General features: G+C 41.8%; 1 protein-coding gene across 1 annotated transcript; it reads right to left on the bottom strand.

The window, feature by feature from the left end:
- Positions 1-1,346: 1,346 nt before the first annotated feature.
- LOC311033466 (endoplasmic reticulum chaperone BiP-like) lies at positions 1,347-3,332 on the bottom strand (the record flags this gene model as incomplete). The annotated part of the gene is made up of 1 exon (XM_084040977.1): positions 1,347-3,332. One exon carries the CDS (start codon positions 3,330-3,332, stop codon positions 1,347-1,349), a length of 1,986 nt encoding a protein of 661 aa, XP_083897103.1.
- Between the last annotated feature and the right edge of the window lie 24,168 nt (positions 3,333-27,500).

The following is a 27,500-nucleotide window of genomic DNA, read 5'->3' on the forward strand; positions in this document are numbered from 1 at the left end:
GTGAATCAGGCTGGATCCCAGGCTATCATATGGTAGCTTTAGTGTTGTAGTGTAATAGTGTAGGCTACTTGGATCGAGAATTCATGATGAAGCGAACACTGAGGCCAACAACATGTGAGAGCCACTGGCTTATGGCACAGGACCAAAACATGTCCTATTCACAGGCTATGGGGTCTCTGGGCTGTTTGACAACAAGATGCGCTAGAGCCACCTGCGCACGCACATACGGATGTGCGTGCGTGCGTGCGTGCGTGCGTACGTGCGTCTGTGCGTCTGTGCGTGCGTGTGTTTCTCTGTGAGTGTGAATGTGAACAGAACATGGGGTCAGGGCGGGTAAGGACAAAATAAAGGCTAGAGGTATTGTTATGGCAAATATAAAAGGCATGTAGAAAATACTGTAAAAATGACATATTCTCAACGGAAACAAAGCTTCATGTAGCCAGCCAGCAAGAGTTGTTAGAACAAACCCTCTGTCCTTTAATTAAGCCTGCTTCTCTCTCTCTCTCTCTCTCTCTCTCTCTCTCTCTCTCTCTCTCTCTCTCTCTCTCTCTCTCTCTCTCTCTCTCTCTCTCTCTCTCTCTCTCTCTCTCTCCATTAAAGACCATTATAGTAATCAACAAATTATATTATAAAAACTGGTCAAACTTTGGCCAAATTGTCAAATATTATAAGGAAGAAGAAAAACATTTGAAAACAACCGATCTACAAGCTTGTAGATTTTCACAATACTTGCACCCATAGCAGCAGCAAGCGGCAAAGTGACCAGCGGTCGGTCATTCATGGCGTCTCTGTCGGGCAGAAACCTCCATATCTCCATATTTCAACTTTTTTTTTTCTTTCGTAAACAAATGTCTTCCTACTTCATCATCATACCCTAAAAAAACTCAAAGTAGTGAAAATATCTTGCAGAGCGGCTATATTCACTATATCTAATTTTCTATTTTTTTTGGTGTATGTATTATTTTATACAAAATAAACGGTTTTGGACGTCCATTCCATTTTTGACCTAGGATGATTCCTAAGTTGCGTTAAAGCGCCCCCCTTGTGGAAAAAACAACAACAAAAAAAAAACATTTGCAAACACGAGAATTCTCGTTTATGGCACTCGGCGGGTGTATTTGCAAACACGAGAATTCTCGTGTTTGGCACTCAATTTGTTAACAAGGTTTGAGTGGGTGACACACCATTCAGTGAATCGCCATTCAGTGGGTGTGAATGGCGATTCACGACACGTTGTGAGCTTGCATATCAGCGATTTTCACTATTTGTACATAGATAGGGCTTAAGTGGTTAAGAAAAGTCCCCCAACAAATCAAACCCTGATTATGTACAGTGCCACTACTCGCCTAAAACTCATCCCTTTCATAATTATAATGACTATTATTCTCCTGCTCGCCCTCTCCACTGTCAGGTTGAGAGCCAGCTGCTCCGTCATAAAGCTTGCTAACAATGGGCTGCACCACTTCTTCCAGTTCCTTCCTCTTGGCCTGGAAGTCTTCCAGGTCAGCGTTCTGGTGAGACTCCATCCATTTGATTTTATCCGCCACGGCTTTCTCGATGGCTTCCTTCTCCTCAACAGACAACTTGTCGCCGAGCTTCTCCTTGTCACCGATCTGGGCGCTCAGGGTGTAGGCGTAGCTCTCCAGGTCGTTGCGGGCGTCGATGCGGTCCTTCAGCTTCTTGTCCTCATCTGCAAAGTTCTCGGCCTCGTCCACCATGCGCCTGATGTCCTCTGGCGTCAGGCGGTTCTGCTCGTTAGTGATGGTGATTTTGTTCTTGTTGCCAGTGCCCTTGTCCTCCGCGGAGACGCGCAGGATGCCGTTGACGTCGATCTCGAAGGTGACCTCGATCTGAGGGACCCCGCGAGGAGCAGGAGGGATGCCACTCAGACCGAAGCTGCCCAGCAGGTGGTTGTCCTTGGTCAGGGAACGTTCGCCTTCATAAACGTTGACTGTGACGACGGCCTGATTGTGAGAGGCAGTCGAGAAGGTCTGGGACTTCTTTGTGGGCACCACAGTGTTCCTGGGGATTAGTTTGGACATCACTCCTCCGACAGTCTCGATGCCGAGAGTCAGGGGGCAAACGTCAAGAAGAACCACGTTGCCGGTGTCCTCCTCTCCGGACAGCACTCCGGCCTGCACGGCAGCTCCGTAAGCCACAGCCTCGTCGGGGTTGATGCCTCTGGAAGGCTCTTTGCCGTCAAAGAACTCCTTCACCAGCTGCTGGATTTTAGGAATCCTGGTGGAGCCTCCGACCAAGACAATCTCGTCGATGTCAGACTTCTCCAGCTTGGCGTCTTTCAACACCCTTTGCACAGGCTTCATCGTGGAACGGAACAGCTCCATGTTGAGCTCTTCGAACTTGGCGCGGGTCAAGGTCTCTGAGAGGTCCTCGCCCTCGAAGAAGGACTCGATCTCCACGCGGGCCTGGTGCTGCGAGGACAGAGTCCTCTTGGCCTTCTCGACCTCGCGGCGTAGCTTTTGCACGGCGCGGTTGTCCTTGCGCACGTCTTTGCCGGTCTTTTTCTTGTAGAGCCTGATGAAGTGCTCCATGACGGCCTGGTCAAAGTCTTCGCCTCCCAGGTGAGTGTCGCCGCTGGTGGCGACCACTTCGAACACGCCGTCGTCGATGGTGAGGAGGGAGACGTCGAAGGTGCCGCCGCCGAGGTCGAACACGACAATGTTCTTCTCTCCCTCCTTCTTGTCGAGGCCGTAGGCGATGGCGGCGGCGGTCGGCTCGTTGATGATCCTTATGACATTCAGTCCGGCGATGACACCGGCGTCCTTCGTGGCCTGACGCTGTGCATCGTTGAAATAGGCGGGGACAGTGACCACGGCATGTGTGACCTTCTTTCCCAGGTAAGCCTCGGCCGTCTCCTTCATCTTAGTCAGCACCATTGCAGAGATCTCTTCTGGAGTAAAGGTATTTTTCTGTCCACTGCTGATCTCCACCTGAAAATGAGGCTTGGTCTTCTTCTCAAGAACCTTGAACGGCAGGTACTTCACATCCTTCTGCACGGAGGGATTGTCCCAAGCGAGGCCGATGAATCTCTTCGCGTCGAAGATCGTGTTCTCCGGGTTGGAGGTCAGCTGATTCTTGGCGGCGTCGCCGATCAAGCGCTCGCCCTCGGCTGTGAAGGCCACGTACGACGGTGTGATGCGGTTTCCCTGGTCATTGGCGATGATCTCGACGCGGCCGTTTTTGAACACTCCAACACACGAGTAGGTGGTTCCCAGGTCAATCCCAATCACCATCCCAAAATTCTCCTTCTCATTGCTGGCAGCAAACGCGGTGCTGGCCACCAGCAGAAGCAGTAAGCACAAGAGCCTCATGCTATACTCTTGTCTGCTCAGCTTCCTTTAAGAGATAATATGTACAGCTCTTAAGATTTGCCGAACTAACAAGTAAGATGCTCTTTTGTCTTTAACAAAATGCTCTCTAGACACTCTGGTGATTAAACTACTGATTTCTGTCCACGGAATCAGTTGAGACTCCTGCCATTTATACTATTGGGGGTGGCCCTTGATGTCACTGTGATGTCAGGTAGTGTCAGGCATATCCATATATGGAGCCGGCTATGTCTTTTTTCTTTTTTTTTTGACTGATGATGATTTTAATTTCTGGTTCTGTTTTGTTTTTTTTGGTTTTTTTTACAAATCTTTATTTATATTCTCATGAATTACAATACAAAACGAACAAACACAAACAACATACACAAACAAAGAAGTTATCAATACATCTATATAACATCATCAGAGCCAGGGGGATTTACTAACAGAAAATATTAAAGAGTGAACACAAAAAGACAGTTCTTGCAGCTTTCTTATTTTTTGAGTCATAAATTGTTTTAATGTACTGCCTGGCTTCAATCTCAAATACAAAGAATGAGGGTTTGGAATAAAGTGAGGGAAGTTTCGTTTAAAATCCTGCATAGGTATTATCCTACAAGTCATTATCTTCTTAAGTTCAAGAAAGACATCTGTGTGAACTGTTCATTGTGTGAAATGTACCCAGAGACGATGCTGCACTTATTTTGGAATTGTACCCACACTAACAAGTTTTGGAGGGATGTATCTCTGTATATTATTGATAATGTTGACTCTGACTTTAGCCTTTATTGGCAAAATGTACTGTTTGAGCCGGCTATGTCAGCTATGCCCAAATCTGGGACTATGATGTCAGTCCTGGATGTTTTGGTTAATATCTCCATATGGAGTTCCTAGGAGGGGTGTTCTGATGTCAGAGCTAGGTATGTTTAGGAATCTCCCTTTCTAGAGTTTCTATGCTGTCAGACTTTGTAGGTCGGTTGTCTCCATTTATGGGGAATCTCCATATATAGGGACGTTGGTATCGAATAGGTCACTAAGGGTCAGAACTGAGTAGACCATTCATTCTCCTAAGTGAGTATGGGCGAGTATGCCCTGAATGTTTTAACAGACGTATAGGCACGATGTTGTCATGATGTCGTAACGTCCATATTTGGAAAGAGCATAGACGGCATGGGGGAACATGCGTCGACTTGCATAAGCCTTATCATGGCCACTGGTGGAAAAAGTACTCTCAATGTTTTACTCAAGTAAAAGTATCAATACTGCAATGTAGAAATACTCTGTTACAAGTACAAGTCCAGTAATCAAAATTTACTTTAGTAAAAGTACAAAAGTATATTGGCATCTAAATGTCCCGTTTCTCAAGGTCTAAAATGTATAAACATCTTTTGAACATAGCAGATCTACAAGCTCACAACGCATCGCAATGTGACACGTTGTGACCTTGTAGATCTGCTATGTTCAAATAGCCAAAGTATATACAGTAGGGTTGAAGTGGTTAGTGTATGTTTTGTATGTTTTTGTGTATTTTTTTTGTTGGTCCCTACGTGTCCCTCTGTCTGTGTCCGTGTCGCTGCAGCACAGAGTGGCGAGTAGAGATGGGATTGATGGCTCTTTTAAGGGAGGGGGATCTTGGGGATCCGTTCCTTTCAAAGAGGCGTTGTGAAGACTGGCTCATTTATGGCTCAGGTGTATATTATAGATACTTTAAAAAATATATATATGTATGTATTGGTATGGGATTCATGAATTAAATTACAGAGGTGAGTAAATAACTACATGTACTCAAGTACTGCACTTTTTGATGCATTTGTACTTTACTGGATATCTCTGAGCGATTTTTGTAGCAAGTTGGGAGAGAATTGTCCCACTCCTGTGGCGCCGTGTCCATAATCGGGCATAATGCCACGCTGTCATTGTCGTCTTGGGTGGATAGGCGTGTCCAGAACCACCAATCTGCCCATATATAGGCATATATGGACATCCAGTTGTCCAGAACGGCTGATCCAACCAATATGCCCATATATGGGTACATACTGATGGCATCATCGCGGTAGCAACGTCGCGGTGACGTCACGGTGCTCACTTTTCGTCGCAGATGATTGGCTGTTAAAACGGACCACCCAGAAGCATAATTGGCCCACTCCTGTGGCCGTGGGGTTGATCAAATCAAAAGGGTCCTCCACTCTGATTGTGTAGCGATCAGGTCGGGACGGGGAAGTCCACCCTCTGGATATATTACAACTCTATGAACTTAGCCAGCCAGCCGCAGTAGAGTTCAGTATTTCCACGGCCATATCAATTTGGGGGTCCTTGGCACGGAAAAAAGTCTGGTCTAATGCTTATCAAAAACTGGGGAGGGGTCTTTGAAATTTAAACACGTTTTTTCCCTGGGGGGGTCCTCACATGGCAGTTAAGTGACAATTTAAGTAAAAGTATCAATACCACAATGTGGGAAATACTCTGTTACAAGTAAAAGTCTGGTATTCAAAATATATTTAAAGTACCAAAAGTAAAAGTACTCATTATGCAGAATGTCCCATTTCACAAGTTCAATAATAAATAAAAAATATTTTGAAAATAGCCAAAGTACAGTAGAAGTGGAAGTGGTTAGTGTACGTTTTGTAATCATTTTCAAAATCTTCAATGTAACCAAAAATCTAAAGATTTAAAATAATTGTAGTAGAGTAAAAGTACAATATTTGCCTCTGAGATGTAGTGGAGTAGAAGTAACAGTATTGCAAATTGGATATACTCCAGTAAAGTAAAAAATACCTCCAAAAATGTTACTTAAGTACAGTACTTGAGCAAATGTACTTACTTACTTACTTTACACCACTGGTCTGCACACACTGGTTGAACATGCTACGCTATCTGCTATTGTGCTCCCTAGATTTTCATCGGGAATCTCTTTGCATTTTTCTTTTACAACCTAAATGATCTCCACTGCCTTGCATACATGCAGCAATGACAGGTTTAGGTGAGAATATTGCACCTGCGGTTTGTGGTGTAAAGTAACTAAGTACATTTACTCTCTCAAGTACTGTTATTACATTATAAAACCCACATTAACCACTTTAGCCTTCTCTTCCACATAGGCTATTTGAAAATAGCAGATCTACAAGCTCACAACGTGTCACATCGCAACGCGTTGTGAGCTTGTAGATCTGCTATTTTCAAACATGTTAGTACTTTTACTTTTGATACGTTAAGTACATTTTGATACCAATACTTTTGTACTTTTTCTTAAGTACATTTTGAATTCCGGACTTTTACTTGTAACAGAGTACTTCTACATTGCAGTATTGATACTTTTACTTAAGTAAGAAATGTGAGTACTTTTTCCATGGTCATTTTAGATTTTTAGCTATCGTCTCTATTGGGTGGAAAGAAACGCGACTTCGCGCCGCGTTTCGACCTTGTATATCTGCTACTTTTGATGCTTTTGTGTGACGCTGTGATGTATGATCAAATGAGGCGACTTGTAGTAGTTTATAATGGCATTATGGTTATACATCACATTTCACAAGACATAGTAGTTGAAGATAATAGAGATCAATTGGCTGAAAATGCTCTAATAAGTCTTAACGCTATATTCAAGTCGCACTGTTTCAGCTGGAAGTGAGATTCCCCATTCTAGTGAATGCGGCAGCCTAAAGAGGGCGGAGCCAAAAGTACACCGTGCGTATGTCACTGATCACATGACCTCAATATATATATATATATATATTTTTCTTATTTCCACGCAACAGCTCTAAGTAAGGTGTTAAAGACATAGTTCAATGTTGAAAATGAGTGGTGCCTCCCTTTAAACAAACACACCGTAGCGCCGTTGACCCAGCCGGTCTCCAGTGCTCATGCCTGGCTCCCCAGTGAAGCCCTGCATGCCTTCATATTTACCCTTCCTAGACAGGGATGGATGTTCACTCTCCAATAGACCGTTCTCAGCGTTCTCAGCTTTCACCGAAATTTGCTTTGTGTCCATGACGTCACCGTTCAAGATACAGGCAGGACATACACAATACATTACACAAAGTACATTACAGGACATACATCACAGAAGCAGACAGAAACAAGAACAGTAGAACAAATCGTCTTGGTTTACCGATTCTGGTTTAAAAGCAGAACAGACTGATGTACAAAAGAGTTCTTTAGCCTGTTTTTCTTATATTTAGGGACTCTAAACCGCCTCCCGGAGGGCATCAGTTGATATTCATCATTTAAAACATGTAAGGGGTCAGAGGAGATGCTCTTTGCTAGTCTAAGCATACTATTGATCTGGGCCTCTCTAAAGGAACGTAACACAGCCTCGACTGGCCTATACCAACTATTTTAGCGCAGATCTTAATTTGGCTATACAGTTTGTTCTTATATACCAAACTGTAGGCTAAATAGGCTATTTGAAAATAGCCGATCTACAAGCTCACAACGCGTCGCGATGCGCCGCGTTGTGAGCTTGTAGATCTGCTATTTTCAAACGTTTTAGTACTTTTACTTTAGGTACTTTTAAGTATATTTTGAGGCCAATACTTTTTTTAACTTTTACTCAAGTAACATTTTGAACATTGGCCTTTTACTTGTAACAGAGTACTTCTACATTGCAGTATTGATACTTTTACTTAAGTAAAACATTTGAGTACTTTTTCCACCCACTGCCAGTATGTCTTCAGCTCCTCTCCCTTTTTACTCCACCGGAGCCCAGGGACAACAGAGGCATCTGGGAGGGCTGCATGGGGATAATAACATTGGAATGGGACGGGATGAAAGGGGATTATGGTGTGTGTATGTGTGTGTGTGTGTGTGTGTGTGTGTGTGTGTGTGTGTGTGTGTGTGTGTGTGTGTGTGTGTGTGTGTGTGTGTGTGTGTGTGTGTGTGTGTGTGTGTGTGTGTGTGTGTGTGTGTGTGCTCAGCAATGACAAGAGGGCCCAGGTTGGGAGCAGTGGTGGAGAATGTATTCAGACATTTAACTCAAGTAAAAGTAGCAATACCACAATATGAAAGTACTCTGTTACAATTAAAAGGCCTGTGTTCAAAATGTTACTTGAGTAAAAGTACAAAAGTATTGGTATCAAAATATACGTCCTGTACCAAAAGTAAAAGTGCTAAAATGTTTGAAAATAGCAGATCTACAAGCTCACAACGATGCGACGCGTTGTGAGCTTGTAGATCGACTATTTTCAAATAGCCTATGTATAAAATAGGGCTTAAGTGGTTAATGTATGTCTTATAATATCATCATTTATATCTGAAAAGTAGCTAGTAACTAAAGTTTTTCAAATGATTGTAATGGAGTAAAAGCATAATATTCGCCTTTGAGATGTCTATGGGCTTAAATTAGTGCCAATAATATTTTGTACTTGTAAAAATAATTTGTATTTGTAAACACATTTTGCATTTGTAAAAAAAATATTTGTACTCGTAAAAATAATATGTACTCGTAAAAATATTTTTTGCATTCGTAAAAAAAATATTTGTACTCGTAAAAATAATATGTACTCGTAAATAAAATATTTGTCTTCGTAAATAAAATATTTGTATTCGTAAATAAGATATTTGTATTCGTAAATAAAATATTTGTCTTCGTAAAACAAAGTTTTCTATTCGTAAGATAAAAATGTGTGTTGTAATTGTAGAATTACATTTACAATGAACATTGTGACCAGAAAAAAACAACAGCTTGCTCGCTCGAAGATCTGTTCTACGGATTGCAAAACTTTATTTTTGGCACTCTGCACTTCCGGGTCTGAGCCAATCACGTGAGGCCTTTTCCACTACCCAATCATAAAGCTCCATAGGTCTCCATGGCAACATGGCAAACGGGGTTGCCATGTTGCAACCCCAAGAGTTTTAACTGCAACATAATTCCATTGCTCAGGAAATAAACAACGGATTACAATAATATAACATTCCCTATAATCAGTAACATGTAGGTGATACCTATGTCTATCAAATATGGTTTTATTGAAAGGCAATCAAAGGCTAGATCGAGTTTAGAAAGCAAACAGGTCCTGTCTGGGGGCCTCAGTGCGGCTGCAGAGTTTGATTGAGTGTGAGACTAGGACCCACATGCCATATGTCAAAATGAGCGGCTTCATCGGGAATCGTGTGCATGTATTTTGCTAAGAGATTGGTTACATAGTTTAATTGATATTAATTTATTAGTGCATTAAATTTCCCCATCCACTTTGATGGGAAAATTAAAAAACTCGATTTCAAGTATTTTTTTTCCAGAAACTGTAAGGGCTAGAGTTACAAGACTTGGAGGGGAGGTTCATAATTTAATCCGAAATTATCAAAAAAAGAAATACACCAGTCGGCCTCATGGTGGCGCTATAAAAGCCCCTTTTACGTTTTGGCCTATAATTTTTGAACCGTAGGTCGTAAAATAAAAATCTAACTCCCCATATAGGCCACGCCCATTTGCGTCAGGATAATTTTCCGCCATTTTGAATTTTCTTCAAAACACACTTTTAGCTCCTCCTCCCACATATTTTGTCCAAATTTCACAAAAATCGGTACACATGATCTCTGGGCCCATGCGATAAACATATCCAAACAGCATTTTGATAATCCTTACTGTTCGTCCGTAAATGGCTTCCAAAGTTAGTGGGAGGGGCCTGTTTTACCAAAATTGCCAGACATCACGAAGGAAACGTCCGGTAATCCCAAATTTAAATCACATGTCGAGGGTGGTTTACTCAACGAATCCCCAAAAGCATTTCCACTTTGACCCATAGGGGGCCTCACAAATGCACAAAACGTAACCGTTTGATGCAAAAACATGATTTTTGGGGGGAACAATCCTTTCAAAATGTAATAAAAGCGATATCATGAGTGACGTAACAATATGATTGGCCCGTTACATTTGTGGGAGGGGCCTATTTATTTAGTGGGAGGGGCCTATTTCTTAAAATCAAAACAGCACGTAACACGAGGGCAGGATCCGACCGGCACCCGATTCGAATGGCACGTCGCGCGGCCTGCGACGGTATTCCTCCCGGCGTATCCCTCGAGTCCCGGCGGCCGAGACCCGCGACCGGCGTCGGCGCAACCACACTTTGCAATTTCCCAGAATTGCTACGCGTCTAGTTTTTATTAAAGTTGGAGACCTCGCACGGTAGTGGAATGTTCGGTCTATGAGCAGAGCAGCCCGTGTGTCAAATCGTTAGAGAGGGGAAAAAAAAGTCACTTAACACTCTGGACCACCCTATAGTTGCATTACCTAGTTACTTTTAGTTAGCAGAAACAAAATAGCAGTTTCATGTTTTTGGTAAAAATGTACCTTTGAGAAAATGACGTGAACAAACACGGCTGTATTTGGGTAGGTTCTTGAACGTTAAATCTTTGTGTGGTACAGCTGAGATCCAAGCCATACTACGTCTCTTGAATAGCCTACATTGTTAGCCTCAAACTGTATTCAATCTTGAAGAGGAGAGCTGCGACAGCTTTCTCATAGACCAGCCACACATGTGCAGTGTGCAATGATCACTATGTAGTCGGCAAAGAAGTTAATGTTTACAAACACAAACCACCGTCACTCTCTAGTCTTAAGCGTGTCTCTATGTACAGTCTGACCCCTCAAGGGCTGTAGCATCGAAAAGGTGGGCGTGGCAAACTTTTGGTGACGCGATGTTGGTACACCCTATAGGTCAGTAGCAGTGCTGTCAAGCCTATAATGCTGGAGGAGGAGGGGGGGTGGGGGCTTTTTTGTAAAACAGGCCCCTCCCGCAAATTTTGGAAGCCATTTATGGAAGAACCGTATGGACTATCAAAATTCGGTTTCGAGATGTTTATCGCATGGGTCCAGAGATCATGTGTACCGATTTTTGTGAAATGTGGACAAAAAATGTGGGAGGAGGAGCTAAAAGTGTGTTTTGAAGAAAATTCAAAATGGCGGAAAATCTATCCTGGTGCAAATGGGCGTGGCCTATATGGGGAGTTGCGTCATGACCCAAGGAATCTAGGGGAAAAAAGATTTTTATTTTATGACCTACGGTTCAAGAGTTAAAGGCAAAAACGTAAAAGGGGCTTTTATAGCGCCACCATGGGGCCGACTGGTGTATTTCTTTTTTTGATAATTTCCGATTAAATTATGAACCTCCCCTCCAAGTCTTGTAACTCTAGCCCTTACAGTTTCTGAAAAAAAAATACTTGAAATCGAGTTTTTTTAATTTTCCCATCAAAGTGGATGGGGAAATTTAATGCACTAATAAATTAATATCAATTAAACTATGTAACCAATCTCTTAGCAAAATACATGCACACGATTCCCGATGAAGCCGCTCATTTTGACATATGGCATGTGGGTCCTAGTCTCACACTCAATCAAACTCTGCAGCCGCACTGAGGCCCCCAGACATGACCTGTTTGCTTTCTAAACTCGATCTAGCCTTTGATTGCCTTTCAATAAAACCATATTTGATAGACATAGGTATCACCTACATGTTACTGATTAAAGGGAATGTTATATTATTGTAATCCGTTGTTTATTTCCTGAGCAATGGAATTATGTTGCAGTTAAAACTCTTGGGGTTGCAACATGGCAACCCCGTTTGCCATGTTGCCATGGAGACCTATGGAGCTTTATGATTGGGTAGTGGAAAAGGCCTCACGTGATTGGCTCAGACCCGGAAGTGCAGAGTGCCAAAAATAAAGTTTTGCAATCCGTAGAACAGATCTTCGAGCGAGCAAGCTGTTGTTTTTTTCTGGTCACAATGTTCATTGTAAATGTAATTCTACAATTACAACACACATTTTTATTACGAATACAAAACTTTGTTTTACGAAGACAAATATTTTATTTACGAATACAAATATCTTATTTACGAATACAAATATTTTATTTACGAAGACAAATATTTTATTTACGAGTACATATTATTTTTACGAGTACAAACATTTTTTTTACGAATGCAAAAAATATTTTTACGAGTACATATTATTTTTACGAGTACAAATATTTTTTTTACAAATGCAAAATGTGTTTACAAATACAAATTATTTTTACAAGTACAAAATATTATTGGCACTAATTTAAGCCCATAGATGTCGTGGAGTAGAAGCAAAAGTATTGGAAATTGGAAATATTCAAGTAAAGTACAAATACCTCAAAATTGTACTTAAGTGCAGTACTTAAGTAAATGTACTTTGTTACTTTCCACCACTGTGCAGGCTGCTCCCCTGACGACGGACTGGAGACCCACTTCTTTGTGCACTCACAACAAAACGGAAGCTTGTTGTATTAAAATAGTCTTTAAAGTCGTTGCAATGTTAAGAAGTTTCATCACAGTCAGACAGAGACAGAGTGAAAACAGTTTAACAGCAGCAGAGTACACATTAACGCAAAACTCAGGGTGAAAGAACTCGCAAGCGTGTGTGCGTGCGCATTTGTGTGTGTGTGTGTGGGTGCGTGCACTGTTGTTTTGTTAATGCATGCTGGTCCCAGCAGCGCAGGTTGTTTTGTTTTGAAGCTGTATATATACGCTGCCTCGCTGATGCCAGGATGGATGATGAATAGATGTCTGCTCTGCTATCTGTTTCACCGGCCAGAATGTGTAGCTGCAGACACACACTGTGGGAGATGTGATGGCTTTGTGTATTGTGTTCACCTGTGTGTTGTTGTGTCTCTGGGGTGGAGGGAGATGGCTACCTGGTTACAGATATTACAATCAAAACATGGACACCACATGAGTTCCACCACACATTGCTCTGATATCCCACACCTGTTATCCTTTCATCTGTTCATCCTTTATGTCCACATGTTCCTTTTGTTCTTCATGGCTTCTCTTTCTGTCTTCCTGCCTTCCTCTTGCCTTACTTCTTTCTCTCTGTCAGGGTATTGTGTCTCTCTACTTCTCTCTCTTTCAGGGTATTGTGTCTCTCTACTTGTCTCTCTGTCAGGGTATTGTCTCTCTCTACTTGTCTCTCTGTCAGGGTATTGTGTCTCTACTTGTCTCTCGGTCAGGCTATTGTGTCTCTCTACTTGTCTCTCTGTCAGGGTATTGTGTCTCTACTTGTCTCTCTGTCAGGGTATTGTGTCTCTCTACTTGTCTCTCTGTCAGAGTATTGTGTCTCTCTACTTGTCTCTCGGTCAGAGTATTGTGTCTCTCTGTCAGAGTATTGTGTCTCTCTACTTGTCTCTCTGTCAGAGTATTGTGTCTCTCTACTTGTCTCTCTGTCAGAGTATTGTGTCTCTACTTGTCTCTCTGTCAGAGTATTGTGTCTCTCTACTTGTCTCTCTGTCAGGGTATTGTGTCTCTACTTGTCTCTCGGTCAGAGTATTGTGTCTCTCTACTTGTCTCTCTGTCAGGGTATTGTGTCTCTCTACTTGTCTCTCTGTCAGGGTATTGTGTCTCTCTACTTGTCTCTCTGTCAGAGTATTGTGTCTCTCTACTTGTCTCTCTGTCAGAGTAGTGTGTCTCTCTACTTGTCTCTGTCAGAGTATTGTGTCTCTCTACTTGTCTCTCTGTCAGAGTATTGTGTCTCTATACTTGTCTCTCTGTCAGGGTATTGTGTCTCTCTAATTGTCTCTTGTGTCTCTCTACTTGTCTCTCTGTCAGAGTATTGTGTCTCTACTTGTCTCTCTGTCAGAGTATTGTGTCTCTACTTGTCTCTCGGTCAGGGTATTGTGTCTCTCTACTTGTCTCTCTGTCAGAGTATTGTGTGTCTCTCTACTTGTCTCTCTGTCAGAGTATTGTGTGTCTCTCTACTTGTCTCTCTGTCAGGGTATTGTGTCTCTCTACTTGTCTCTCTGTCAGAATATTGTGTCTCTCTTCTTGTCTCTCTGTCGGGGTATTGTGTCTCTCTCCTTGTCTCTCTGTCAGGGTATTGTCTTTCTCATAGCTTGTCTCTCTGTCAAGGTATTGGTGTCTCTCTCCTTGCTTGTTTCTCTGTCAGGGTATTATGATGTGTTTGGCTAAAAGCAGCGTGCTGCTATTCCATCTAGCCACTGAGTTAGACTTGGAGGGGGGGGGGGGTTATTATCCTCTGATCACAGAGAGACTCCAACAATCAGATTTGGAACCAGTTCAAATCACTCCAGAGCCAATCTCTGTACCGCTGAGGGATGCATGCACTGCCAACTGGACACATGGAACCTGGCAATTAGCTAACTGCTCCTCTCTAGACTATTTCATTGTGTGTGTGTGTGCGTGCGTGGTGTAAAGTAACTAAGCGCATTTACTTAAGTACTGTATTTAAGTAGCATTTTGAGGTATTTGTACTCCTCACTGGAGTATTTCCAATTTCCAATACTTTTACTTCTACTCCACTAGATCTCAGAGGCATATATTGTTTCACTCCACTACAATTATTTGAAAACTTTAGTTACTAGTTACTTTTCAGATATAAATTATGAGATTATAAAACATACATTAACCATTTTAGCCCTGTTTATACATAGACTATTTGAAAATAGCCGATCTACAAGCTCACAACGCATTGTGATGCAACGTGTTGCGTTGTGAGCTTGTAGATCTGCTATTTTCAAACATTTTAGTACTTTTACTTTTGGTACTTTAAGTACATTTTGATACCAATACTTTTGTACTTATACTCAAGTAAATGTTTTATTCCAGACTTACTTACTTGTAACAGAGTACTTCTACAATGAATGCAGTATTGATAATTTTACTTAAGTAAAAAATGTGAGTACTTTTTCCACCACTGCGTGCACGCGTGCGTGGTCTTGTACAGTAAACTCTATGTGAGCAGATAGAGCAGTGCTTTTTAATTGTACTCTACAGCTACAGCTACAACACCACACAGGACATTTCCATAACTTTATAAGACGTTAACCTTATTTCTTATCTCCAGAGGAGGATGTAGAGTGACAGCAAAGGGGGAAGTAGCTCTACTGAATAATTAAGTTGCCTAGATGTTGAACAGGATAGACAGACGTTGGGACACAAAGTGTAGTTGGACGTTTATCTGACTAAAAGTTACCCGGGAATGAAGCATGCGGTCATTGTTGCCACGAATTGGCAGACTTTTTCATGTCATGGACCCCCAAAGTGTTATGTACTTGGTCGCGGACCGCCAGGTCAAAATATTTTGTTCCAGGGATCCCCCAGAAGCAAAGATTTGAGTTACAAACGATCCCTTTAAAAAAGATCATATTCAAAGATTTGCACAGATTTTCACGATTTGTCGGTGCTGCGCTATGAGCACTATGTCTAATGCTACTGGCCCACTTCGTCCCACCCATCTCATCTGTCCACTTAACATGGCCGCTGAATGGTTGTTAAGTCATATGGGTGGGCCATGTGCAAATTTGTATTTTAATGACCAATCAATTGATTGATTGATTGATCATGAACCAGCGTAGTATACGCTGGTTCATGATCTAGCTAGTATACAGCGTAGAATTCCTGGCTAATAAGCCTTATACACCTTAATACATTATAACTGCCCTCTATTATAATAGAGCGCCAAAGTCCTGACGTCACTGCCACAAGAGGGTGCTGTCCCCCAGGGTCGTGGCTTCATTTTTTTTGTTGATACCCCCATAGGGGGAATCTTAGATCACGTCATATAAGAACTGTGTTTGAAAAGTAAACACACCACCCTGGCACACCACCCAAGCTCACAACGTCAGGTGGTAAGAAGCGGCTTACTATGCATTGAAGGAGGCATCTAGGCTCTCCCTAGGCTGGCAGAGGGAGTGTAGTGCCCAGAATTACATAGGCAATTGGCACTGGGTGAAAAAATGGGTTACAAAATCGTGGGATAAAAAAATAGATAAAAAAAATATATATATATTGGTATCAAAATCAAAAACTTAAAGTACCGAAAGTAAAAAGTAGGCTACTCATTATGCAGAATGTCCCATTTCACAAGTTTTCAAATGTATGAAAAATCCTTTCAAAATAGCAGATCTACAAGCTCACAATGCGTCGCATTGTGAGCTTGCAAATCTGCTATTTTCTCACGGGTGTCAAGGATGAGCGGGAAAAGGCTGGATACACTAAAATTCACTTTCAATACTATTAGGCACTTTGTCCCTGGAGTTGAGTGGAGCTGGGATGGGGTCCACGAGGCTGTTAAAATGGTTATTGATGTAAAGTGATATGGAGCATTTAAATGAGTTGCAGGGCAGACATAATGTCAAAATGATCTGTCGTAAAATACATTTACAATGATCTCTTCTAGTTTAAGCTACTCAAGCAGCTTCTAGTTTTACTTTGAATATAGATTTTCTTCTTCCCTATGCATATATCGCTGTCACTGCATGGCTATAAAGAAAAAAACATTTGCGCTAGAATGCACACATGTAGCGTGATATGCTTGTGATGTACGGTCACATCTCTGCAACACAGTAGTCTGCTGTATGTAGTGGCAGTGGTTCTCAAAGTGAGGTCCGGGTACCCCCACGGGTCCTTGAGCGGTTCCCCATGCTAAATGATTGATATAGTTGTATAGAAACCAGTGGTGAAAAAAAGTTCTCAAATGTTTTACTTAAGTAAAAGTACAAATACTGCAATGTAGAAGCATTCTGTTAGAAGTAAAAGTCCGGAATTCAAAATGCGATGCACTTGAGTAAAAGTACAAAAGTATGTTTATCAAAATGTACTTAAAGTACCTAAAGTAAAAGTACTAAAATGTTTGTAAATAGCCGATACTCAAGTAAAGTAAAAAATACCTCAAAAGGGTACAGTACTTGAGTAAATGTAGGCTACTTAGTTACTTTACACCACTGACAGCATCCAGCAACAGACGTTTGAGTCACAGCTGAAAGTAGCTTTCTATACATGGTGAGACCAAGAGCCCAGCGTCCGCCTTTGACATTGAGTCTATATAGGAAGTGACAGTTCAGATGAATGGCCTGTAGTTTTGCTGTTTTACCCCTGCTGGTGTCAGAAGAAATAACTCTCAACATAAGTGGGTGAGTTTTGGCCGAAACTTTAGACTTGATTTTATTACCGTAATAAACATTGTCATACTATATGCTTCCAGTCGCTAGTTATAGTCTCTTTCAATCGCCATGATATGCGCTTTTGGTAAATGATGGTCCCATTCATTTTAAAATTGATGATAAAGTAGGGTATGCTCTAGGAGAGGCGATATGATTTGATTAGCTACACAACCAATAGCATTCATTCCCCCGCCCCCGCTCTTGATTGACAAGCTACCCAACCAACAGCATTCATTTCCGGTTGCTTAGGATATGACGCGATACGACGCGATATAGAAAGATGGCGGATTTTAAATGGTTGAAAAACAAGCTGCATTTACGATCTGTAGAGTCTATTTGCGTAACGCTGTCCATTCTTTTTACAGTCTATCGGTGAAACACAATGTTCCCAGTCATCAATTTGAGCCACTGACTGAGCTGCTGAAAGTTGCCAAAAGCAACTTGTTAACCCATTTAACCCTTTAAGACCGGGAACGCATCTGTGTGTCCTTTTAAGATTTCTTTGGGCTATTCAAAAATAGCAGATATACAAGCTCGTAGCGCGGCACTGCCGCACTACGAGCTTGTATATCTGCTATTTTTGAATAAAGATCGTGAAAATGCGTTGCAACGTATTTTAACAAACATTTTTTCTCAAATCTTTGCTTCTGGGGGTTCCCTGGAACAAAATATTTGACAACGCATGCTTTAAAATATATATATTCAAAGATGTGCGCACATTTTCACGATTTAAAAGAAATTGCAGATCTACAAGCTCATAGTGCGGCAAAAATGTTGACATTTTGTCAAAGTCAGTCCCCTATACTCCATCCGGGTGCACTGTGCCTTGTGTGCACTCGGATGGATTAGCATTAGCAGCAGTAGATGAAGCAAAGGCCGTGAACAGAATGGATGACGAGAAGAAGTGCACTTTGTTAATGCTGTGTACTCGTTCTAAAAACACTCTATCACACCAACGAACCGCCTCTCTCTCTCTCTCTCTCTCTCTCTCTCTCTCTCTCTCTCTCTCTCTCTCTCTCTCTCTCTCTCTAAAAAATCTGCAATGAGCTCAATATAAATATAATATAGTAATATAATACATCGGTATGGGCCAATTTCAGTGGTGGAAAAAGTACTCAAATGTTCTACTTAAGTAAAAGAGGAGGAGGAGGAGGAAAGGAGGGCAGTATAAGATAAACTTCAAAGGCCCCTTCCAGCAGCTCAGATCTGGTGAGGGTTTTGGCTGAAGCCAAGACGGAGACACATCAAGGGAGCAAATCAAAGGCAAACAGGAGGGAAAGAAAGATGGAACCTCACTTTGAAACGGGTGCCTGTCACTCACTTTCAGGACCCTCCCATGCAACAGCTACAGCCAGTTGCTCTATCACAAGCACCATGTCGAGTCTTGGGACGGTCGAAGGCGATGCAAGATATGTGCGACAAGCGGAAAAATGCACATGCAAGACCAGGAATCCACACATTTCCGTTGACAAAGCATTGGCAGATTCCGCCCCATAGGTAAAATAAAAGTGCGGTGTGACCGCAGGCTGGCTGTCTTGCTCATATGTTGATGTACAGGGCAGGAGTGAGCACTGTATTCACTGCAGTGGTGGAAAGTAATAAGTACACATACTCAAGTACTGTACCTATGTACACTTTTGAGGTATTTTAATGGAGGTACTTAAATGGAGTATTTCCAATTTTCAATAATTTAACTTTTCTACTCCACTACATCTCAAAGACAAATGTTTTACTTTTAGTTATTATTACAAAAACACTTCACACCAAAAACATACTTTGGCAATTTGAAAATAGCAGATCTACAAGCTCACAACACGTCGCCAAGCGATTTATTGTGAGCTTGTAGATCTGCTATTTTCAAAAGGATTCGTATACATTTGAAAATTTGTGAAATGGGACATTCTGCATAATGGGTACTTTTACTTTTGATATTTTAAGTCTATTTTGATATATATATATTTTCATATACTTTGTACTTTTACTATTTTGAATACCAAACTTGTACTTGCAACAGACTATTTGTAAGTAAACATGCAGATACTTCTTCCGTCACTCAGTCACTGCGGTCTGGAATGATCTCAGAGACTCCGGAGAATCACGGCGGATGATGGTGTACAATGGAATCCCTGTCATGCGAGGCCTAACAGTATATGCTGTTATCCTCAATACCATTCTACAGTATGTTAATGTGGGTATGGTCACACAATGTTCAGCATTTCACTCTATGGCACCACAATAGGCTCTATGCACAGCAGCCATTTTGGAGAGAAATTGGGCTTCTTCCATACTTCCTTCACAGGTGTTACCAATGATACTAATGAAGGCTCTGTTCCATTCTGGTCAAGTTCTGGTGAAGTCAGGGTGCTGATGTTGTGCATGTTGGCTCACTGGAAACACTCTGCTACACCAGTGGGTCTCAAAGTGTGGATGATTCCTTGAGGGGGTTCCAAATGGCCCCTTAAAAGGTGTGTAACTCTGAACTATTGCAACCACGACGCAACAATGACATGCATGCATCAAAGCCAAACACACAGGAACGCAGTGTCCGTCGAGGAAAGCGAAATGACACAGGATGTGCGGAAATCGTGGAAGTTGGGTACACATGACACTTGTTGAAGTGATACTGTATGTATGTGCTACGGCCTAGTCCATGGAAATGGAAAGATAACATTTGGATATCATGGCAGTATATCGTTTGACCTGCACAGAGCAGGGAAGACTCACGGAAAATAGCCGACACGTTGGGTTTGCGAAACGTTCCGAGCTTGTAGATTTGCAATTTCAGCAAAGCGGTTTGGTGTAGGGAAAATAGAGCAGACCAAGTACATGGTCCACTATGTATTAGTTTGATGTCAAAATCAAGGAGAGGAAACCGACTCTGTGTGCGTGTGTGCATGCACATGCATGGACGTATGTAAAAGCGGTGGTACTGTTTGCAGACAGGACATTTTTTTTATCTAAGTGCTGGGTGGGGGTCTCAGCTTCTATCAGTTCTGTAGGGAAATCCCCCCGGTCGCCTCCAGGCATGTTTTACACTCTCCTCACCGCACCCATTTATTTGGACTTTATGCTTCCAGCTTTCAATTTCCAACTTGGTGTCACTTTAATACGGAAGCAATTTCTGGGTGCAAACCCCCATGTATGATTATCCTTTGCCACTTCTAAGTGAATTTATGTGTGAATCCCTGCAAATCATACATATGGAGCAGGATTAATGCAAATGTGTCCTTTGACCTACATTTGCCTTCGTCCCCTGGAGCAGTTTGACGATTTCAATTTCCTCCTGTTTGGATATTTACATCAATTTCACAATTATTTGTTCTGCAAAGATGTTATTGTTGTATTGATGTTAGGGGGTTATTTGTGTGTTAAATCCAGCCGTATCAGAGCTTTATCTGTGTGTTGTTACATCAAACGACGTGTGCCACACACACATTCAACATTCATAAGAGGCTTTATTTGTCACTCAGTCATACCAGTATGTGCAGTGACATGTTTGCGTGACATTCTCCACGCACTGTGCTAAAAACACATATAAAAACAAGACACACATAATTGTATAAAAACAATATGTCATACAAGTAAAAAGAGTTTACCAAGGCTTTTACGTTGAGTGTTGTATTAGATTAATTGCAAATGATTATTGTAAACGACCCCCATTCATGAACAGCAGAGATCTGTGAGATTATGATATATAATTATCATTATAATTATACACTGGATTAATGCCATCAACTACAGACCACCATACATGGGCAACTGGCGGCCCACACCTTCACTTAATGCGGCCCGCAGGTTAATATCGGAATACTGATATATTATTGATTTCAGCTGTTACAATTCCAAACATGACCCGCTTTAATTACTTTAGTCAGTAGCTTAGTGGCTCAGTGACTAGTATTACAATTCTATTGTCTTTTTTTTATGTCCAATGTATTTGTATTTAAGTTCATAAAGTTAACATAAGTATAACTAAATGCATTTGAAATAAAAAAGAAATGTTACTTTTCAAGTTTCCAGTTCAAAAATAGCAAAAATCTGGATTCCAAATCAAAAATAGCAAAAATAGCAGATCTACAAGCTCAAAACGCATTGCGCTGCTTTTGTGTGATATAGAATGGCGAAGTACAGCATTCATTTACGACAAAAAGTTACAGAGATAAGAGGTGTCTGCCCGACAAAATTATGCAATGTGGCCCTCTGGAGTGAGTGAGTGTGGAAATATAGTGGCCCTCTCCATCATCAAAGTTGCCCAACCCTGGTATAGACGCTAGTATTGGCTCAGTGGTCAGGTTTGTGTTTGCATTACATTTACTGTACATGTGAGTCATTTAGACTGACCAGTAGTGGATTGTATGTATTGTATGTCTTACTGATGAATTGAGTACAATGGAACACAATGGAAACAAGCCCATTGGGCTTTTTGTGTTATCCTTTTAGCATAACTTTTGACTGTACCTATACTGTTAACAATCGTATCAATAAAGTACCCGATCAATCAATTAAATTACAGCAGCTTGCAACACGTCCAGTGGAGATTGAACCAGCAAACCTCTGTCTCTACCCCCCCCCCCCCCCCCTCTCTCTCTCTCTCTCTCTCTCTCTCTCTCTCTGTTTGTCCCTGAACGCACGGCCCTGCTGTCGTATCTCATCTGTAAGCTCTGCTGACGGCATGAAAACGCTAGTGTTGGCTGTTTAACGTTCATTACAGGCCATAAAGAGACCTGCTCACACAGAGGCTCTGTAGATGGACTTCCCACTGACAAAAAAATCATCCATTTTATTATTCGCTCCATTTGTCCATGCAGTCTTTATGCTAATGAGGGAAAGATGACGGGCTCGAGGCCTTGGAGGAATCTTTAGTTTGGCATCGAGACAAGACTGACTTATTCCTTCTTATCTGTTTGATTTAATCCAATCAGGCTCCTGTTCTCTTGTGTGAACTGTGCATTTTTTAAAACACTGTCAGTCATAGAGGTATTGTTATGGCAAATATAAAAGGCTTGTAGAAAATACTGTAAAAATGACATATTCTCAACGGAATCAAAGCTTCATGTAGCCAGCCAGCAAGAGTTGTTAGAACAAACCCTCTGTCCTTTAATTAATCCTGCTTCTCTTCTCTTCTCTCCTCTCTCTCTCTCGTTTGGTATGTTGGGAAATAAACAGATTACCAGTCCAATTCAACATGTGAGTAATCATATCGCTCAGACCAGACGACACATCCTCTCTGCTTTGTGGGCATTTCTCCTCCCGAAACAATTATGCCGACGCTTTACGTTGAAATGCTGCATGGTAGAAAACTCTTATAGATATGGTGTGTCGAATGTTTTTTAGTCTTATTCAGAAAATCGTTGTTGAGTCATAAACTAATGACCTGTATATGTGAAGGATTGATTATGATAAGTAGCCCTTTCTTTCTCCCAGAATGTGGGAAACTATACATACCTGTACGTATTATGTATTTCATCTAAATTATTGATATTTCATTACGTCTGTATTTAATCACAATGCCGCCATTTAAAGGATTTAGGCAGATGCCCACGGGGATAGATGCCCATTGGGAATGCATGACCCCTTCGGTTATGCAATACCCGTTGTCAGAGTAGCCTACTTAGTGCAGTATCCATTTTCATAGTACTATGGAGGCCGGTCTATGACGTCAGTACTATGTTGTCATTGTGATGACATCAGAGATCTCTAAAAGGGACACTGACCGACTGACAACAGTGTCAGTTAATTGTAGAGTTACCATCACAACAGTGTCTCTTAATTGTACAAATCACAACAGCTTCCAGGCCAGATGTGCACACAGTGCTCACATCTGGGCTCACATCTGTTTCCACATTCTGACCTTACCGCCAATTTGTTATGTATTATTCATGTATTTATTTATTTTTTCCCCCAGCTGACCTTTTGCAGATCAGATTAAAGGAGAGAGGCATGGCTAAAGGACAGGTTTTGAATTTTTCTGTGAATTCCGTTGGCGCCTGGTTCTCAGCCATTTAGACGGCCATGCGGGATCCAGGAATGTGTCCACTTTGGCGTCGGCTTTCTCAAGCTCCTTCTGTTGAGGTGAGAGTATGGGCCAGCTGGCGCCGCTCACCAGTGCTGGGAAGTAACCAAGCACATTTACTTAAGTACTGTACTTATGTACAATTTTGAGGTATTTGTACTTTACTTGAGTATGTCCAATTTCCAATACTTTTACTTCTACTCCACTACATCTCAGAGGCAAATATTGTACTTTTACTCCACTACATTTTATTTGAAAACTTTAGCGACTAGTTACTTTGCTGGTATAAATTATTGTCTCCGCCAGGCCGAAAGGCATGGCAAGAGAGTATGTTTTACCCCTTGTCCGTCCGTCCGTGTGTGTGTCCGTGTGTCCATCTGTCTGTGAATAGCTAATCTCCGGCACCGTTGACCCGCTCGCTGCAAAACTGTGCACACACACTCCCTGGATGCCAATTCAGAACCTCTGCCATGCATTTTTCACATGGGCCTGTTATAGCGCCACCAGGAGGCCGATTTGTGCAAAACATTTTTTTTTTATATTACTCCAACAGATTTTATCCAAACATCACGCAAATCGGTACACAGTATCTCTATAGTCATGTGATCAACATAGATCTTTCCGATTTTCTATATTCCATCCTGATTGGCTAAGATTGGCTTCCAAAGTTTGCAGGATTGGTTTGTTTTGAACAAAATGCCTCAAATCATCATCGCAGCATACGATTTCCGAGAAATTGTGCACGCACATTCCCACTAGGCTGAGGAAGAAATGCCGATTTGAAAATGTTCTAATCAGCCTCATGGTGGCGCTATAACAGGCCGATTTACGTCTTTACCTATAACTGCACCGATCTGCGTGAAACATTGCACACACTCTCCCTAGAGGCCAAACCTTTGCCATGCATTTTTCACATCTGCCTTTTAGAGCGCCACCAGGAGGCTGACTTTTGTAAAACAAATGTTTTGCTATTACTCCTTCAGAATCTGTCCAAAAATCTCGCAAATCGGTACACAGTATCTATGTCATGTGATCAAGATGGAAGTGTCCGATATTTCATATTCCATCCTAATTGGTTAACATTGGCTTCCAAAGTTTGCTGGATAGGTCCGTTTGAACAAAATGCCTCAAATCATGAATGCAACGTGTGATTTCTGTGAAATTTTGCACACACATTCCCACTAGGCCGAGGAAAAAATGCCACGCTTTTCACATTGGCCTGTTATAGCGCCACCAGCAGGTCTAATTTAGCAAAACACATTTTTTTGAACAAAATGCCTCAAATCATGAATGCAGTGTCCAATTACCGTGCAAGGCCCAAGAAGAAATGCCGCCCCTTTTCACATTGGCTTATTATAGCGCCACCAGGAGGCCACAATAACCTACCTGACCTGGCGGAGACCTGTGCTCCGAGGAGCACTTTTTCTAGTTACATTACAAAACATACATTACTGCAGTTGCAGTATTGAGACTTTTACTTAAGTAAAGCATTTGAGTACTTTTTCCACCACTGCCCGTGGGGCCAGTTCAAGCCCTGTGGCACAACGGCGGGCTCTGTGGAGACGTAGCGGGGACAAAAGCGTTTACAAGTCCGAGGCGCTGGGGAACGCCGGGGAACACGGCAGCCAGAGATGTAACCTTTTTACGCTGGATGACGACGGCGGCGAACAGACAGGTCAGGGGACGCCCCGGGGCTCAGCGGATTTACGGGGCTGTGAGATGGATACCAAATGAGGAGGAGGGGGAGGGGAGCGGACAGCAGCGGTGGGGAAAATACTCAGATGTTTTACTTAAGTAAACGTATCAATGCTGCAACGTAGAAGTACTCTTGTTACAAGTGAAAGTCCGGAATTCAAAATGTACTTGAGTAAAAGTACAAACGTATTGGTATGAAAATGTACATAAAGTACCAACAGTAAAAGTACCAAAATGTTTGAAAATAGCAGATCTACAAGCTCACAACGCGGCGCACGGCTATTTTAAAAATGTATATCTGCAAAGTAACTAGTAACTAAGCTTTTCAAATAATTGTAGTGGAGTAAAAGTACAATATTTGCCTCTGAGGTCCTGGAGCGGACAGAGTGTGTGAGAGAGAGAGAGAGAGAGAGAGAGAGAGAGAGAGAGAGAGAGAGAGAGAGAGAGAGAGAGAGAGAGAGAGAGAAAGAGAGAGAGAGAGAGAGAGAGAGAGAAAGGGAAAAGAAAGAAAGAAAGGAGGGGAGGTGATGAGATGAAAGGAGATGTAGAGGAGAGAACGGGGTGGATGGACTGATAGAACAGAGAGGAGGGAAAGCCGTGGAGCTCAGAGCAGGGTGGTGGGTGGAGGAGGCCGCAGGGCAGACTTTACTGAAAGGAAGCGTTTGGTAAGTCCTGCAAAACATCCACTGGAGTCTCTCTGCACACGTTTACCTTCACCTTCTCCTGACTCGCCTCCCCTCCCTCCTCTGTGTGAGCTGAGACTCTGACGGAAATCACCAGTGGTGGAAAAAGTACTCCATTTTTTTTTTACTTAAGTAAAAGTATCAATACGGCAATGTAGAAATACTCTGTTACAAGTACAACTTAAAAATGACTTGAGTAAAAGTACAAAAGTATTGGTATCAAAGTGTACCTAAATTACTAAAAGTAGGAAGTACTCATTATGCAGAATGTCCCAAGTTTTAGTCTGTCAAAATTAACTAAAATAGCTGCTATTTTTGGCATTTTTCTGACCTTGTTGAATGTTGTCCTTGACTACCTCATATTACAATAAAAATAAAAATAAAACTTAAACTAACGCTAAAGCTAATAAAAACGAAACAAAAACTATACCTTGAAAAAAATGAAAAAAGCAAACCCTCTTTAAAAAACAAAACTGAAATTGACAAATCGCCTTCCTCTCTAGTCCTCATGTACGTTGGAACCCTCCGTTTTCACACAGTCGAGAGTTCGGTCGACGCTCGCTTTTTCCCCCCTGACATGTTTGTTTTAGGACCGCGTGGGACTGCGTTGACACCCCGCTGAAATATTTGCATTTATTTGCATTCAGGTACCAGGCTGAGATCCAAAATAGAGCTCTCTCTGACACCCTCGCAGCTTACTGGCTTTTGCTCAGGGCACAGCAGTGGCTTCTTGTTCATAAAATGTTCAACAAATATGTCTAAAATATCTATACAAGGTTTTGGAATCCCAAATGTTTTCTCCTAAATATTCTAGATTGCTCCTCTATAGTAACAAGAAACACAGGATATACAGATGTGCCACTTCAAAACTTCACACGTTACTGTTCTTTCCCTGAAAGTGTCCTGAAAATGCATTTTTTCCTCCCTGTTCTGCCCTTAAAAATGCACTGTTTTGCCCCTGAAAAGAAGTTGTCACTACACACCCCCGTTTTTCCCTTCAACAGACATCCATATACATGAGAACAAAAGAATGTGTGTTGAAGAAGGTGTCAGACTCATTATGAGGCGAAAGGTGATTTGAAGAGGTCCTTGACCAGTTGCTCAAATTAATTAGCATCATAAAAACAGTGATCATCAAATAATTCAGCATTTTAAGTGCCCTTCTTTGTCCCTCTTATTGCCCTGGGAATCCCCTGAAAATGTACTGTCTTGCCGATGGCAGGACATTTGAAGTTTTGAAATGGCACATCTGTAGGTACAGGCAGTGGTGTAAAGTAACTAAATACAGTAAACTTTTGAGGATTGTTTTACTTTACTGGGGTATTTCCCATTTTCAATACTTTTACTTCTACTCCACTACATCTCAGAGGCAAATATTGTACTTTTACTCCACTACAATTATTTAAAACTTTAGTTACTAGTTACTTTGCAGATACAAATTATTATAGTATTAAACATACATTAACCACTTCAGCCCTATTTTATACATAGGCTATTTGAAATAGCCAAATGAATCTTAAAATGACACAGATTTTCGTTCCCGGTCTTAACGGGCTAGTTCAGTCCAACCTCGACGCTGATAGAAGGAGTGGACGGATGTGGTGTCATCCCATAAAAACTCCCTTCCGTCCATTCCTATATTAGGATTAGTAGAAATGTGTAGAAATGCTTTTGTTCCAGTGGAAAGACGGGACCCTCCCCCACCCCCGGACACTTTTTGGTTACATCCGCGTGCACGTCATGGCTTCTGCGGCGCTCCAAAGATTGTCAAAACAGATTAAAAAAAACGCTGGCACCAGCAGGATATAGCGGATGCATAGTACCTGGCGGTGAATGTGTTGGATTAAACAGTATCTGGATACTTCAGT

This window comes from Gymnoscopelus microlampas (genome assembly GCF_963454915.1).
Source record: "Gymnoscopelus microlampas genome assembly, chromosome: 18".
Classification (NCBI taxonomy): Eukaryota; Metazoa; Chordata; class Actinopteri; order Myctophiformes; family Myctophidae; genus Gymnoscopelus; species Gymnoscopelus microlampas.